A 12,769-nucleotide genomic window follows, 5' to 3' on the forward strand; every position below is an offset into this window, starting at 1 on the left:
TTTTTGGTCGGCCGTGAGGTTGCTTCCAACCGGCTTTGACAGGGTCAAAGTTGTGGATCATTTTCGCAGGTATGTGTGGAGGCATTCGAAGTAGGTGTCCGAACCATCATAATGTTTGCTCACCTGCTTGGGTTGAAAACCAAGACTGCTTGGTGAGCTGCAGCAGCTTCTCATTGCTGACAAAGTCAAGCCATCATAGACCTTCAATCCTCCTCAGGTTCTTCAACTGAAAGACATCAATTGCCTTGAGGGTTGCGCCTGAAGCTTGCCATGTTTCAGCTCCATAGAGCATCACAGAGCCGACGAGGGCATTGAAAATCTGCAGCTTTGTTGTACAACTGATGTTTGGTTTTTGCCAGAGGTGACGGTTCAGTCTGCCCATGGCAGAAGACGCTTTGGATATTCTCGCTAGTTGTTCAGAAAGAAGCAAGCCATCTGAAGAAATTATAGAGCCCAGGTAGGTGAACCTTTGGAAAACTTCGATACTAGTGGTGCTATCCAGGCTAACTGAAGGATTGGCAGCAGGGGAGAATGGGTCTTGGGCCATAATTTTCGTTTTAGTCCTATTTATCTGCAGTCCTACTTTTGCAGCCTCTTCTCGCAGGATTCGAAGCGCTTCCAGCAACTGCTCCATGGAGTCCACCAGAATGGCCAAGTCATTGGCAAAATCAGCATCTGTAATGACACAATCTCCAAACTTGAGTCCAAAGCTGAGACGTGAAGTAGTCCTTGTCATAACGTAGTCTATGATGACATTGAAGAGCTCTGGGGCCACTGCACATCCTTGGCGCACTCCTGTTGTGATTTGGAAGAACGGACTGTGCCGGCCATTCACTTGAACACAGCTCTCCGTCCCATGGTGTAGAGCTTTGAATAGCAGTATTTCTCAGGGAGGCCTGTTGATTCTAGAATCCGCCAAAGAGCTTCTTGGTCCACTGAGTCAAACGCAGCACGGAAGTCGACAAAGGTAATAAAAGCTTTTTGTCAGAACTCCATGGCTTTTTTCTATGATTTGTCGGATCGTAAAAATCTGCTTGATGGTTGAACGGTCCGACATGAAACCAGCTTGCTCTGGTTGCTGGATTTTACAAATGATATTTCGACATCAAACTAGCAGGACCATTGAGAAAAGTTTTCCCGGGACAGACAGTAGGGTTATTCCACAGTAGTTCAAGCAGTTGCTTCTAGAGCCTTTCCTCTTCCACAAAGGGATAATGACACCCTTCCACCAATCTTCGGGAATTATCTCGGTTTGCCAGATTGTAGAGAACAGGGTGTGAAGAAACGGGAGCATAACAGGACCTGCATATTTTAGCAGCTCCGAACTCAGGCCACAGATACCAGCAGCTTTATTGTTCTTGAGCCTTTTTACTGCATTTCCAATTTCTGAGGGGCTGAAAGGCTTGTCTGGAGGAGCATCTGCTTCAGGTCTTGGACTGCCAGGTTGGCTGGGACTATCAGTAGGAGGCATAGCCAGGCTAGTGTTGTTCAGGAGTGAGCAGAAGTGATCCTTCCACTGCTCGAGACAAGAACCCTCATCAGAGAGAAGTCTCCCATCCCTGGATAGGACGGGTCCCAATGCTGGTGTTTTATTTTCTGTGAGATCACAGAGGTGCTTAAACAGGCTACCCATGTCTTTCTTTTTTGCTGCTAGTTCAATTTCATTGGCTTTCCTTGCAACAAACTGAGTTTAGTCTTGGTGAATAAGTCTGTTCTGCACTCCATTGAGCCTTTGATAGGTGGCCATGTCCCCAAGAAGTCTTGCCCTCCACCTTTGCTCTATGACCTGCAGTGTTTCGTCAGTTAGCCACAATTTCTTTGGGAAACTTTGCTTGCCAAGCACCAGCTGTGCAGCTTCGCTGGTCTGCAATTTAAAATACTTCCAGGCGTCTTCACTGCTGTTGAGTGTGCCAAGGAGCTCAAAGCAATTTGATATCTCAACACTATACTTCTGGCAAGTATCTGGCTCCTTTAGTTTCCCAATATCCGCTGCTACTGGTTTTCTTTCCAATCGCTGTGCATGGAGACAAAGCTGGACATCAGCACACACAAGCCTGTGATCTGCATTTCCGAGCTCTGCTGATCTGTAAGTTCTGCAGTTCTTCAGCAATGATCTCCAGCATTTAGAAATAATGATGTAGTCAATCATCTTCTTTGTGTGACCATCATTACTATACCACGTGTACTGGTGGATAGTCTTAAATTGAAAGTAGGTGTTTGCAATCACAAGTTCATGGGATCAGCACAGTTTGAGTAGGCGAAGGCCATTGTTGTCCAGTGGGTCAGGGGATACAGGTCCAATTGTGCCACGCCAAACACCCATATCATCTTGCACTGTAGCATTGAAGTCACCAAGAAGAACAGTGACATCATGGGGAGACACTGTTGACAGACATCTAGACAGAGCAGAGTAGAACTCTTCCTTGGTTACATTGTCGGAATCATTGGTCGGGGCATAGCATACGAAAATTGTCATCTTGCCATGCTTGTGCCCAAAGCAGGCCTTCATTATTCTGTCCGATACAGTTTTGTGCAAGAGTAAGGCCTTTCTTGCAGGGCTGTATAGAGTGAGACCAACACCATTTCTTCTCATGCTCCCTCCAGACCAGACTAACAAGTGATTATCGCCTATTCGCTCTTCTCCACTTCCAGTAAGACAGGTTTCTGTGAGACCTGCAATTGCCACTTTATTCTTACAAAGTTCTTGAGAAAGTAGGTTCTTTGATGCAGGTGCATTCAGGGTCAAAACATTCCAGGTGGCTATTCAAAGCCCCCTTTGGTCTAGAAGGTTTAGTCTGTCAGTCTTTCTGACATCGTCAGCATGTCCGTTGACGCGCGATGGTTGAGATCTTAAAAGGGGGTCCAGATCCGAGGCTATGTAGTCACTTTGCGTAGCACTTGATTTTCAGGTGGAGGGTCGCTAGCCCAACCGACCCTAGGCCTCGAATCTGATTAGAGCTAGGTTTAACCAAGGTACTGAGATTCCTGGGGTGAGCTCCACCCACCACATGAGGTTGCAGCCACCCTGATCGGAGTGTTTAGTTAGGGGATGACCCCATATCCAGAGGCACATGGTCAGCAGACAAGGTCTGCATCATTCCGGACAAACTCCATCCACCTCCAATTAGAGGGCAAATAACCCCCTCTCATGCCCACCTTTTTGGGAAAAAGTTTTGGGAATTAGGTCTTTAATGATGACAATGCCCCCCCCCCCCACAGCCCTGAGGACAAGGGTTGTAAGTTATGCCCTGGGGTCATATAAGAATTTTATAGAAAACACTGTTGTAGAAACTTCAAAAAGCGTTCATTCAATTTGAAATTGAAAGGGCTAGTGCCCTTTGAAAGTGATTGAAGGGCAACTGACCCCCTCTTACGCCCACCATTTTTCCAAACACGCCCAATAAAAATTTTGAAATATCCATTTTGTTCAACATAGTGGAAAGTTCTGGAAATTAGGTCTTTTAGGATGAAGGCTCCTCAGAACCCTCAGTACAAGGGTTGTAAATTATGCCCAGGGGGCCTATAAGGTTTATACAGAAAATTGTTGTAGAAATTTCAAAAAGGGTTCATTTGATTGGAAATTGAAATTGCCCTTTTTAATTGTTGAAACTGAGTGGAGAGTAATTAACCCTCCTTTCATGCCCACCATTTCCCACAGAACATTCAATCAAAGTTTATAGAGCCATTTTGTTCAACATAGTTGAAAGTTCTGAAAATTATGTATTTAAGTATGACAAACCCCCCAAGGCAAAGGTTGTAAGTTATGCCCTTGGGGCATATAAGGTTTTTATAGATAAAATTGTTGTAAAAACTTCAAAAAGGGCTCATTCAATTGGAAAGTGACCTTTTTAATAGTTGGAAGTGAAAGGAGGGTAACTAAATCCCTCTCACACACACTGTTCCCCAAAACACATCCAATCAAAATTTTCAGATAGCCATTTTATTCAACAAAGTTTTAAGTTCTGTAAATTAGGTCTTTTAGGATGACAACCCCCTCACAGACCTCAGGACAAGGGTTGTAAGTTATGCCCTGGGGGTGTATATAGTTTTTATAGAATGCATTGTCTTAGAAACTTCAAAAAGGGCTCATTCGTTTAGAAATTGAAATGGCTAGTGCCCTTTTTAATAGTCAAAAGCAATTTGAGGACAACTAACCCCCCTTTCTCGCCGGCCTGTTCCTCAAACACAACCAATCAAAATTTTTAGATAGCTATTTCGTTAATCGTTGTTCATTTCCAGATAGAAATTATGTTTTTGAGAAGGTCACTCCCCCACAGCCCTCAGGGCAAGGGTTGTGAGTTATAATAGCCATTTTATTCAACACAGTTGAAAGTTTTGGAAATTAGGTCTTTAAGGATGACAACCCATCCCCCCCCCAAAAAAAAACCTCAGGGCAAGGGATGTAAGTTATGCCCTGGGAGCATGTAAGGTTTTTATAGAAAGCAATGTTGTAAAAACATCAAAAGGGCTCATTCAATTGAAAATTGATAGGGCTAGTGCCCTTAAATCACTTCATGTCTTATTTATGCTCTTTCTATTTTCAACAATTGCAAGAGACCACCAAAGAGAAATCCAATGCAAAGCATGGTTTAATTGCATTTACAATATTAAAACTGTGGTTTTTTGGGGTTTAGGGAGGGGAAGGTACCTAGGTTAAGTTATGTATTTAGTATATGCTATGCTTAACCCCCCCCCCCCCAATGTGCAAATATATAGCCCAAATTCATTTGTAAACTATCATGTATTCATCCTATTTTATTTCATTAGCATTAACTAAACTTTACTTTTTAGAAGTGACCATATAATGCACCAGTACCTGCTATGCTTTACCCCACCCCCCTGTACAAATATATAGCAAAAAATTGTTTCTAAACTGTTGTTGCATAGATGACAGGTCTATCCTAACTAAATTTTGACAAAAAAAAGTTTTAGCTTAATTTTGGGTTTTTAGTCTCTAACAACCAAGATTTAGCAAAGGTATGAGGCCCAAAAACTTCTTATGGCTCATTAGAGCAGTACATCAAGGCTATTACTCTTTAAAGCAAAGAGACTGAAAAATGGCATTAAAGGCAGTGGCCTTTTAAGAGGGAAGAGGTGCAGATAAGCTCTTCAGAATACCTTCCCACGGAATAATTGAAGGCCATGATTGATCCCAGAGTTTCATTCACCTTCCTTGATTACTTTCCAAGATGGAAAAAACCCCTCTTCTAGAACTTTGTCTATGATTCTACTGAGAAACAAGTAGGCTAACTGGCAAGATCAATTTCCTAACTTAAAAAATGCTTGCCATAGATAGGAAATCCTAGCCTATCTAAGCTAATAGTCTGGAGCAATGGTTTTTGAACAATGGTTACATGTAACGGTAAATAGTCTATCTACCAAATCATAGGCTAGGCTATTATTGACTTATGCATAAAGTGAATATAGCCTACCACTTGATGCCTTTTTCTTATGCTGATTACAAATATGATAATCATTTCTATTGGAAATGAATTTCAGCCCCCCCCCCGATATATGCCAATTCAGGGTATATATTTCTACATTAGGGGGGGGGGGGAAAGTTTAAACTTACCTCCCATTTACATCAGAAACAAAATTTGCCCCCACACCTCCCCCCCTAATGTAGAAATATATACCCTGAATTGGCATAGGCCTACATAGGGGGAGGGGGGCTGAAATTCATTTCCAATAGAAATGATTACCCTAGGTCTATATTTGTAATCAGCATAAAAAAAGGCATCAGGTGGTATATTCACTTTGTGTAAGTCAATAATATGATTTGGTAGATATTTACCCATGTAACCCTGACCCTGGGGGTTAGAACAATTTTTAGAGGGTATGTGGCCAGGCAGCATAAAAAAGTAAAACAACTTTTTAACTCTAGAACCAGCTAATTTCATTGATATTTTAGCTATAGTTTACTTAGCCTAGAACTAGTAACTGAGAAGGGGTACTTAAAATGTATTGTGGGTAAAAAGGGGTAGAGTCTAGGCTATATAAGTTTGAGAACCACTGGTCTTGAGAGTAGGCCACATAAACCAGTGTAGAAGAATGGTATGAACATTTACGAATAGTACAATAATCATGTTTTTGGTCAAATATAAGCTTAATCAACAGAACATGCCAGGGAAAACTTTCAAAGTTGAAAAGTATAACATACCCCAAAACATGATGGTTTTATTTTCAAATGCTGTTAGCACGTGGAGGAAACGTGATGGAAATAATTTTACTTTATAATAACAAAATAATAGACTTACTATCAGAAATTAGATTATAAAGCAAATATTAATAACGCACTGTATTGACAGCAATTGATTTTTATTATTAATCAGTTTGATACAATTGATACGAAAAATACGTTTCGCAAAAACTGTTATAAACAGACTTGTGCTGTGGTTGCCACCAGCTCAAAACATTTTGTAAAGTCAGAACTCTTAAAATGTAACTTTTTCATAACTTTTGATAGGAAAGTCTCTTTTCAAGGCAGGGTGCATTAATTTCGCTATCATGAGTTTTACTTAAAGGAGGGAGGGAACTTTTGTTGCCTATATAATTTGAAAAATATGTTTTTACATTATCTCATTAAAATCTTCCCTCCAACTTTTAAAAGATGCCTAAAAAGTATACAATAATAACAATCTATGCTTCTTTGCCTTTAGGAATTTCCTATTTATTCAACTGCAAGTGCTGCTTCCGGTTTACCGGCACAACAGAAAGACAACCCCCCACCCCCATTAATGCGGGTATATAACCCCAGGCTACTATTTTGCTTATTTTGTTGTTTTTTCTTAATTGACATTATTGGTGTTTTGAGCCAAAAGTGTTTGAATCTATTTATTTTAACCAAAAGTTGATGAGTAATACGTACAAGATAAAAGGCCAATCAATAAACACAGGACAATTTAGAATTTTCAGAAAAGAAGATAACCAACTAGATTTTGTTTTTTAATTGTTAAATTTCAGCTTAAACAATTTTAATAAATCCAGCTTCTTAAAAAGACCCAAAAAATCATTTTAATCGCTCCCTTCTCGTCCAATATTTTAGATTGGCTCGGTCTCAGTCTCGCCTTTTCCAGCTTCAAATTTGCATCGCTCTTTCATGGAGATTTGAGCAATTCCGAGTGGCAGAGTTTTTGTTTTGTTTTTATTTTATCGAACAAAAAATATTTCAATCGTTGTCTTCAGTTCCTATATAAAACAGCAGTCACTTACATAAAACCCCTTTTCCCGTTTGTAATTTGAATTGTAAATAGCGACGAAGACCACACTTCCTTTCCATCATAAACAATAAGCTTAACAGCAGGGAAATTTCTATACAAGACAGTGGAACGCAACTTTTAAATAAATATTTCGACCCTATATCAACCAATCCTTGTTGAACTTCCTTGAAGTAATGATATTAGGGCTGTTTTGAAAATTTTAAAAAACATTTTTCAGTTTTAATGATCGAATTTTAATATAAGTTTCTTTTATATTGGTTTTTTCTTCGTTTGTTTTGCTGAGGATGGCTCTTAGATATAGGGTCGGAATAGTCATTAAATGTCTTGCATAAAAATTATCCTGTTGTTCTACTTATTGTTTATAATTTGAATTGTAACTCCAAACCAAAAGAAATCAAGAAATAAAAGAAGAGTTCATATAATTCAACCACAAGCATGTTAGCCTAAAGCTGTTTTGATGGGTCTCATAATTCCAGGCACGTACAAAGAAATTCTAGGGGAGGGGGTCAAACAATAAAAAAAACTCATTTTTAAATTGAAGTAAAAAGTAGAGAATTATTTTTTTACTCAAGAATATATTAATATAAGTGAACGAGAGGGGCACAAAAAACATTGGGCTTTACACAACATTAACATTAAATTTATATAGGTTCTGAATGCATTAGCGAAATAAGTCGATGACTTGAGGAAAACAAGTAAAAAGGATCAAATTATGAAAAATGAATCGTTTTTTGCCCATAATTTTCACTTATATTTATAGATTCTGGAAAAAAATACTTTCAAATTTTAATTTTCCAATTAAAAAAAAATAAATGTCTCCACAACCTAAGTTAACACAGCATCAGGAAGTACTCATACAGTTGTGCTATACTGATAAATATGGGAAGTAACTGAAAATTCGGAAGTGGTTGGAAAGTAGTTCACAAATTAAAAAAAAAATTGTGCGACAAAGAAATAAATGGCAGATGAAACAAAAAGATCAGTGAGTTAATAAAAACGAACTGGAAATGGTTTAATTAAAAAAATTTAGGGGGGATAGTAAAAAACATACAATTTAATAAACAAATTCCGAGAAATTGGAAGAAATTTAAGTTCTCAGGGGGTTGGGGCCCCAACCCAACCTGTGTGGTCCCTATGATTCAGTGTTTAAGTAAACTGCAAGACTACCCTATACAGATACAAGACTGTTTGTCTTCTTCATAAAAATGGGCACTAGTCTAGTAGTCTTATTCTAAAGCCAAATATTTAGTGATTGTCCTTTTCTGAAAGAAAACATGCTAAACACACAAGCAGTACCATTAAATCTTTTATTTATACTATTTTCAAATATCATGGCCCCTTTTCTGAAAATACAGATGGGGAGGGGGAGTATAATGTCAAAAAAGTGACCATGATACTTGGGAAGTCTACCATAAAATCGAAAATTCTGGCTCAATACCCTCCTCAGTGATTAGATATAGCTTGGTTATAACCAAAAAATGTCTCATTTTTATATTTTCATATATTTTGTCAATATCAGCTGTTAATAATCCCATATAAAAAGAGCAAGTTTTGTACATAACCTGATATTATGTCCAACCAATCAGAAAAGGGGGGGGATGTGAGGTTGTAACTCAAAGAATAATACATACATCATCTTATAATCACATATTTAAAAAGAAATTATAAAGAAAATAACTTTTATTATTATTTACCTGTTTTTATTATAAATTTTCCTTCCTGAACCTTCAGCTAGCCCCTTCCCATATCAGTTTAGTATGACTGTTGACTGAACAAGATTCAAACTCATATGATGAAATTGAAAGTTGGTAAGGTGACTAATTGACTATTGTCACTGGTCACTAAGCAAATGATAATCTTATGCTCATGACGTTTTCTTAACTTACAATGCGAGTAAGCGAAGTGGTTATTTTCTCATCCTAATAAATGAGTAATTGTGTGATAAGATTAAATGACCGTGATGTGAAAGAATGTTGATACTCATGTCAGTGTAACTAAAATAGGAACAGCGGGTTTTTTTTTATGGGGAAAAAAATAGATTACTCAGAAAATGTGAAAATTATTTATCATTCAAAAGCGTAACATAATTGTAACATAAATTCAAAAAGATAACAAAAATGTAACGTTTTTAGGACCATAACTTAAAACGTACCGTTTTATTTAAAACGTACCAAAAATGGTACGAACGTAACCTCGGTGGCAACCCTGACCATGTATATGACAAAGAATTTTGACGTTTTATTTAGCCATGTCTCTACAAATGCTTTTTCAGACGAAGTCGTCCGTGCCTTGTTGCTTTCTCTGGCAGCTCCAGTCTCTGTTGCTACTTTTTCAGGCTGATAAGGCCATGGTTCCACTAGGCTATTTAACAGCCGCTATCAACTACCCGCTAGTAATATTGCCGGCAAGCTGACTAGTTCAATCCAGGACCAGCGGAAAGTGAATGTCAGCTAGCTAGTGTTTACTAGTCGCAATAAGAAATTGAACATGTTTAACTTTTTAGCGCTACCTGCCTTTCGCTTGCAGTAATCTGATCTCCTAACTGTTTCCAGCCAGCCAATGTGAACTCTTAGTAGCTCATTAGCAGCTCGTTAATTAAAACGTGTCTAGTTGGTTTTATAAAAGTCTACGTGGTATATGTAGACATGAAGTGTACAAAATAAAAAAGTGGTTTGAGAGCAGGTGGTGTCTACAAAACTAGACTGGAGTGTTTCTTGACAGCCCAAATTCTCTTTAGCAGTAGCATGATTGATTGTGAGTCATCATCGAATCCGGTAAGTTTAACATTACAGTCTTCTTCTTCTTAAGAAAAGCACCTGGAATCCTAATCGGGTTACTTTTGGGCTTCCAACTGCACTTTGTCATATTCATAATACATTGAACAAAACACATAATACAAATTCAAATACAAATTCGTAATTCAAATACAGTTGAGGACATAATATATAATTTGATTGGCTTGTGGAAAGTGCAAGTACTCGAGCTGCGTGTTCTCCGCAGTTTAAAACCTACATGCCAGCTGATACCGATACGGCTTTTCCTGTTTATTCAAGCTATCTTCTGTACCAGTTTACAATAGAAGTAATAAACACGATTTATACCCCTTAAAGAACATTTAAATTCTTTAGATATCAATCGCCTTTTTGTATAACACCTTTTCAATGGAAGCTGGTAAAGGTGCATGCATAATCAGGCTAATGCACTTCCACAACAGTAACACACTTTTGTTTAAAAAATTAAACTTAGATCTTTCCTGTGTTCTTAAAAACCTAAATTTTGAATTTATTATATTAATTTGTTGACCACTAATAAAGTTTTAAATCTTTTACTTTCTCACATATACTGTAGTATAAAGAAAGAGTGATGATTTTGCAAAAAAATCTTTCGAAATATTTGTGAAATTATCAATTTTAGGGTCAGCAGACTCTGCTTACATTTATGTCTGCACAACTAAAGAGCAAATAGCTGGAACAATTCTGACCAGATTTAAACACTACATGTCATGTGGGCCTGCTCATTTGGTTCAAATTTCCCCTCAAAATTCTGTCAAATTTCATCTTCATACGCAGAGCCTTAATTGTACTAACATCATAGTAGTAGTGGTAGTAGTAGGAAAAGTTGTAGCAGTAATAGTGTATTATTATTATTAGTAGTAACAGTAGTAGAGGGTATTAATAGTAGTAGTAGTTGGAACATGTCGCCTTCTGGTCAATTGAAAATCCCACTCATGATGTCCCTGAAGTTTTCAGTTGAAACGATAAGCTGTTCCTAAAATATTGCTGATACGCCCGTATCAGAATTCCATATGCACATAATATGTTTTTAATTATATTTACTTTCCCCAAAACGTTTCCACAGATGTTTATTTAAATATCTTCAACCTTAGCAATACTCGCTACAGAAGTAGCAGTTTTAGTTATAATAGTAGCAGTAGTAAAAGTCGTTGTGGTTGCAATACAAACAGTGGTAGTTGTAGTTGTAGCAGCGTCCAAAAATTACCTTTTTGGTCAATTGATCATCTCCCTTATCATTTCCTAAGAGTTCCAAATTAATATACTCAGTCATTTCTAAGTTATGCTCTTTTGACAACCCATATACAAATAATATGTTTGATTAGTTCAACATTCCTTTCAACATCAGAGGCAACCCTGTAGCATTGCCTATAGTAAATACCATACGGCTCGAATGCTGTATTATTTATTTATTATTATTATATTTTTCCCCAGAGGTACTTCATATGGAACGGGTCGTCGTAGAAACTTCAAAGGGGGCTCATTCGATTGGAAATCGAGATTTCTACTGCCCTTTTTAATAGTTGAAAATTATAGGAGGGCAACTAGCCCCCCCCCCCCCTACACCCATCGTTTCCCCAAACACATCCAATCAAAATATTGAGATAGCCATTTTGTTCAGCGTAGTTGATTTCCAGATAGAAAATATATTTTTGAGGAGGACACTCCCCCACAACCCTCAGGGAAAGGGTTTTAAGTTACGCCCTGGGGGTATGTAAGGTTTATACAGAAGGCGTTGTCGTAGAAACTTCAAAACAGGCTCATTCGATTGAAATTCAAAGGGCTAGTGCCCTTTTTAATAGTCGAAAGTGATTGGAGGGCAACTATCCCCCCCCCACGCCTATCAATCCCCAAACACATCCAATCAAAATTTTGAGATAGCTATTTTTTAGGCGTAGTTGATTTCCAGATAGAAAATATGTTTTTGAGGAGGACACTCCCCCACAACCCTCAGGGCAATGGTTTTAAGTTATTCCCTAGGGGTGTATAAGGTTTTTATAGAAGGCGTTGTCGTAGAAACTTCAAAAAAGACTCATTGGGTCGGAAATTCAATGGAATAGTGCCCTTTTTAATAGTCGAAAGTGATTGGAGGGCAACTAGCGCCCCCACGCCCATCATTCCCCCAAACATATCCAATCAAAATTTTGATAGAGCCATTTTGTTCAGCATTGTTGATTTCCAGATAGAAAATATGTTTGTGAGGAGGACACTCCCCCAAAACCCTTGGGGCAAGGGTTGTAAGTTATGCCCTTGGGGCATATAATGTATTTATAGAAGGCATTGTCGTAGAAACTTCGAAAAAGGCTCATTCGATTGGAAATTAAAAGGGCTAGTGCCCTTTTTAATAGTCGACAGTGATTAGAGGGCAACTAGCCCCCTCCACGCCCATCATGCCCCCAAACACATCCAATGAAAATTTTGAGATTTTATTAAACGTTGTTTTAAGTTCTGGAAATCAGGTCGTTGAGGATGACAACTGCCCCACACCCCTCAGGGCGAGGGTTGTAAGTTATGCCCTGGGGGCATATAAGGTTTTGTATAGACAACGTTGTCGTAGAAACTTCAGAAAGGGCTCTTTTGATTGGAAATTTAAATGGCTAGTTCACTTTTTAATACTCGAAAGTGATTTTAGGGCAACTAACACCCTTCCACGCTCACCATTTCCCCAAACACATCGAATCAAAATTTTGATATAGCCATTTTGTTCAACGTAGTTGAAATTTCTGGAAATTATATGTCTGAGCAGGATACTCCCCC

At 38.3% G+C, this 12,769-nt stretch overlaps 1 protein-coding gene across 1 annotated transcript in view; it reads right to left on the reverse strand.

Moving 5' to 3' along the window:
- The window catches only part of Fkbp39 (FK506-binding protein 39kD), a 58,913-nt gene extending 52,689 nt beyond the window's left edge, over window positions 1-6,224 (reverse strand). Inside the window, exon 1 of the mRNA XM_089102274.1 lies at window positions 6,161-6,224. Within this exon, the coding sequence (XP_088958400.1) occupies window positions 6,161-6,170 (10 nt within the window). The 5' untranslated portion in view covers window positions 6,171-6,224. The remainder of the gene's footprint in view (window positions 1-6,160) is intronic.
- Window positions 6,225-12,769: the final 6,545 nt, after the last annotated feature.

Source organism: Artemia sp. Qi Xiang Cuo, chromosome 16 (assembly GCF_049724085.1).
Source record: "Artemia sp. Qi Xiang Cuo chromosome 16, ASM4972408v1, whole genome shotgun sequence".
Classification (NCBI taxonomy): domain Eukaryota; kingdom Metazoa; phylum Arthropoda; class Branchiopoda; order Anostraca; family Artemiidae; genus Artemia; species Artemia sp. Qi Xiang Cuo.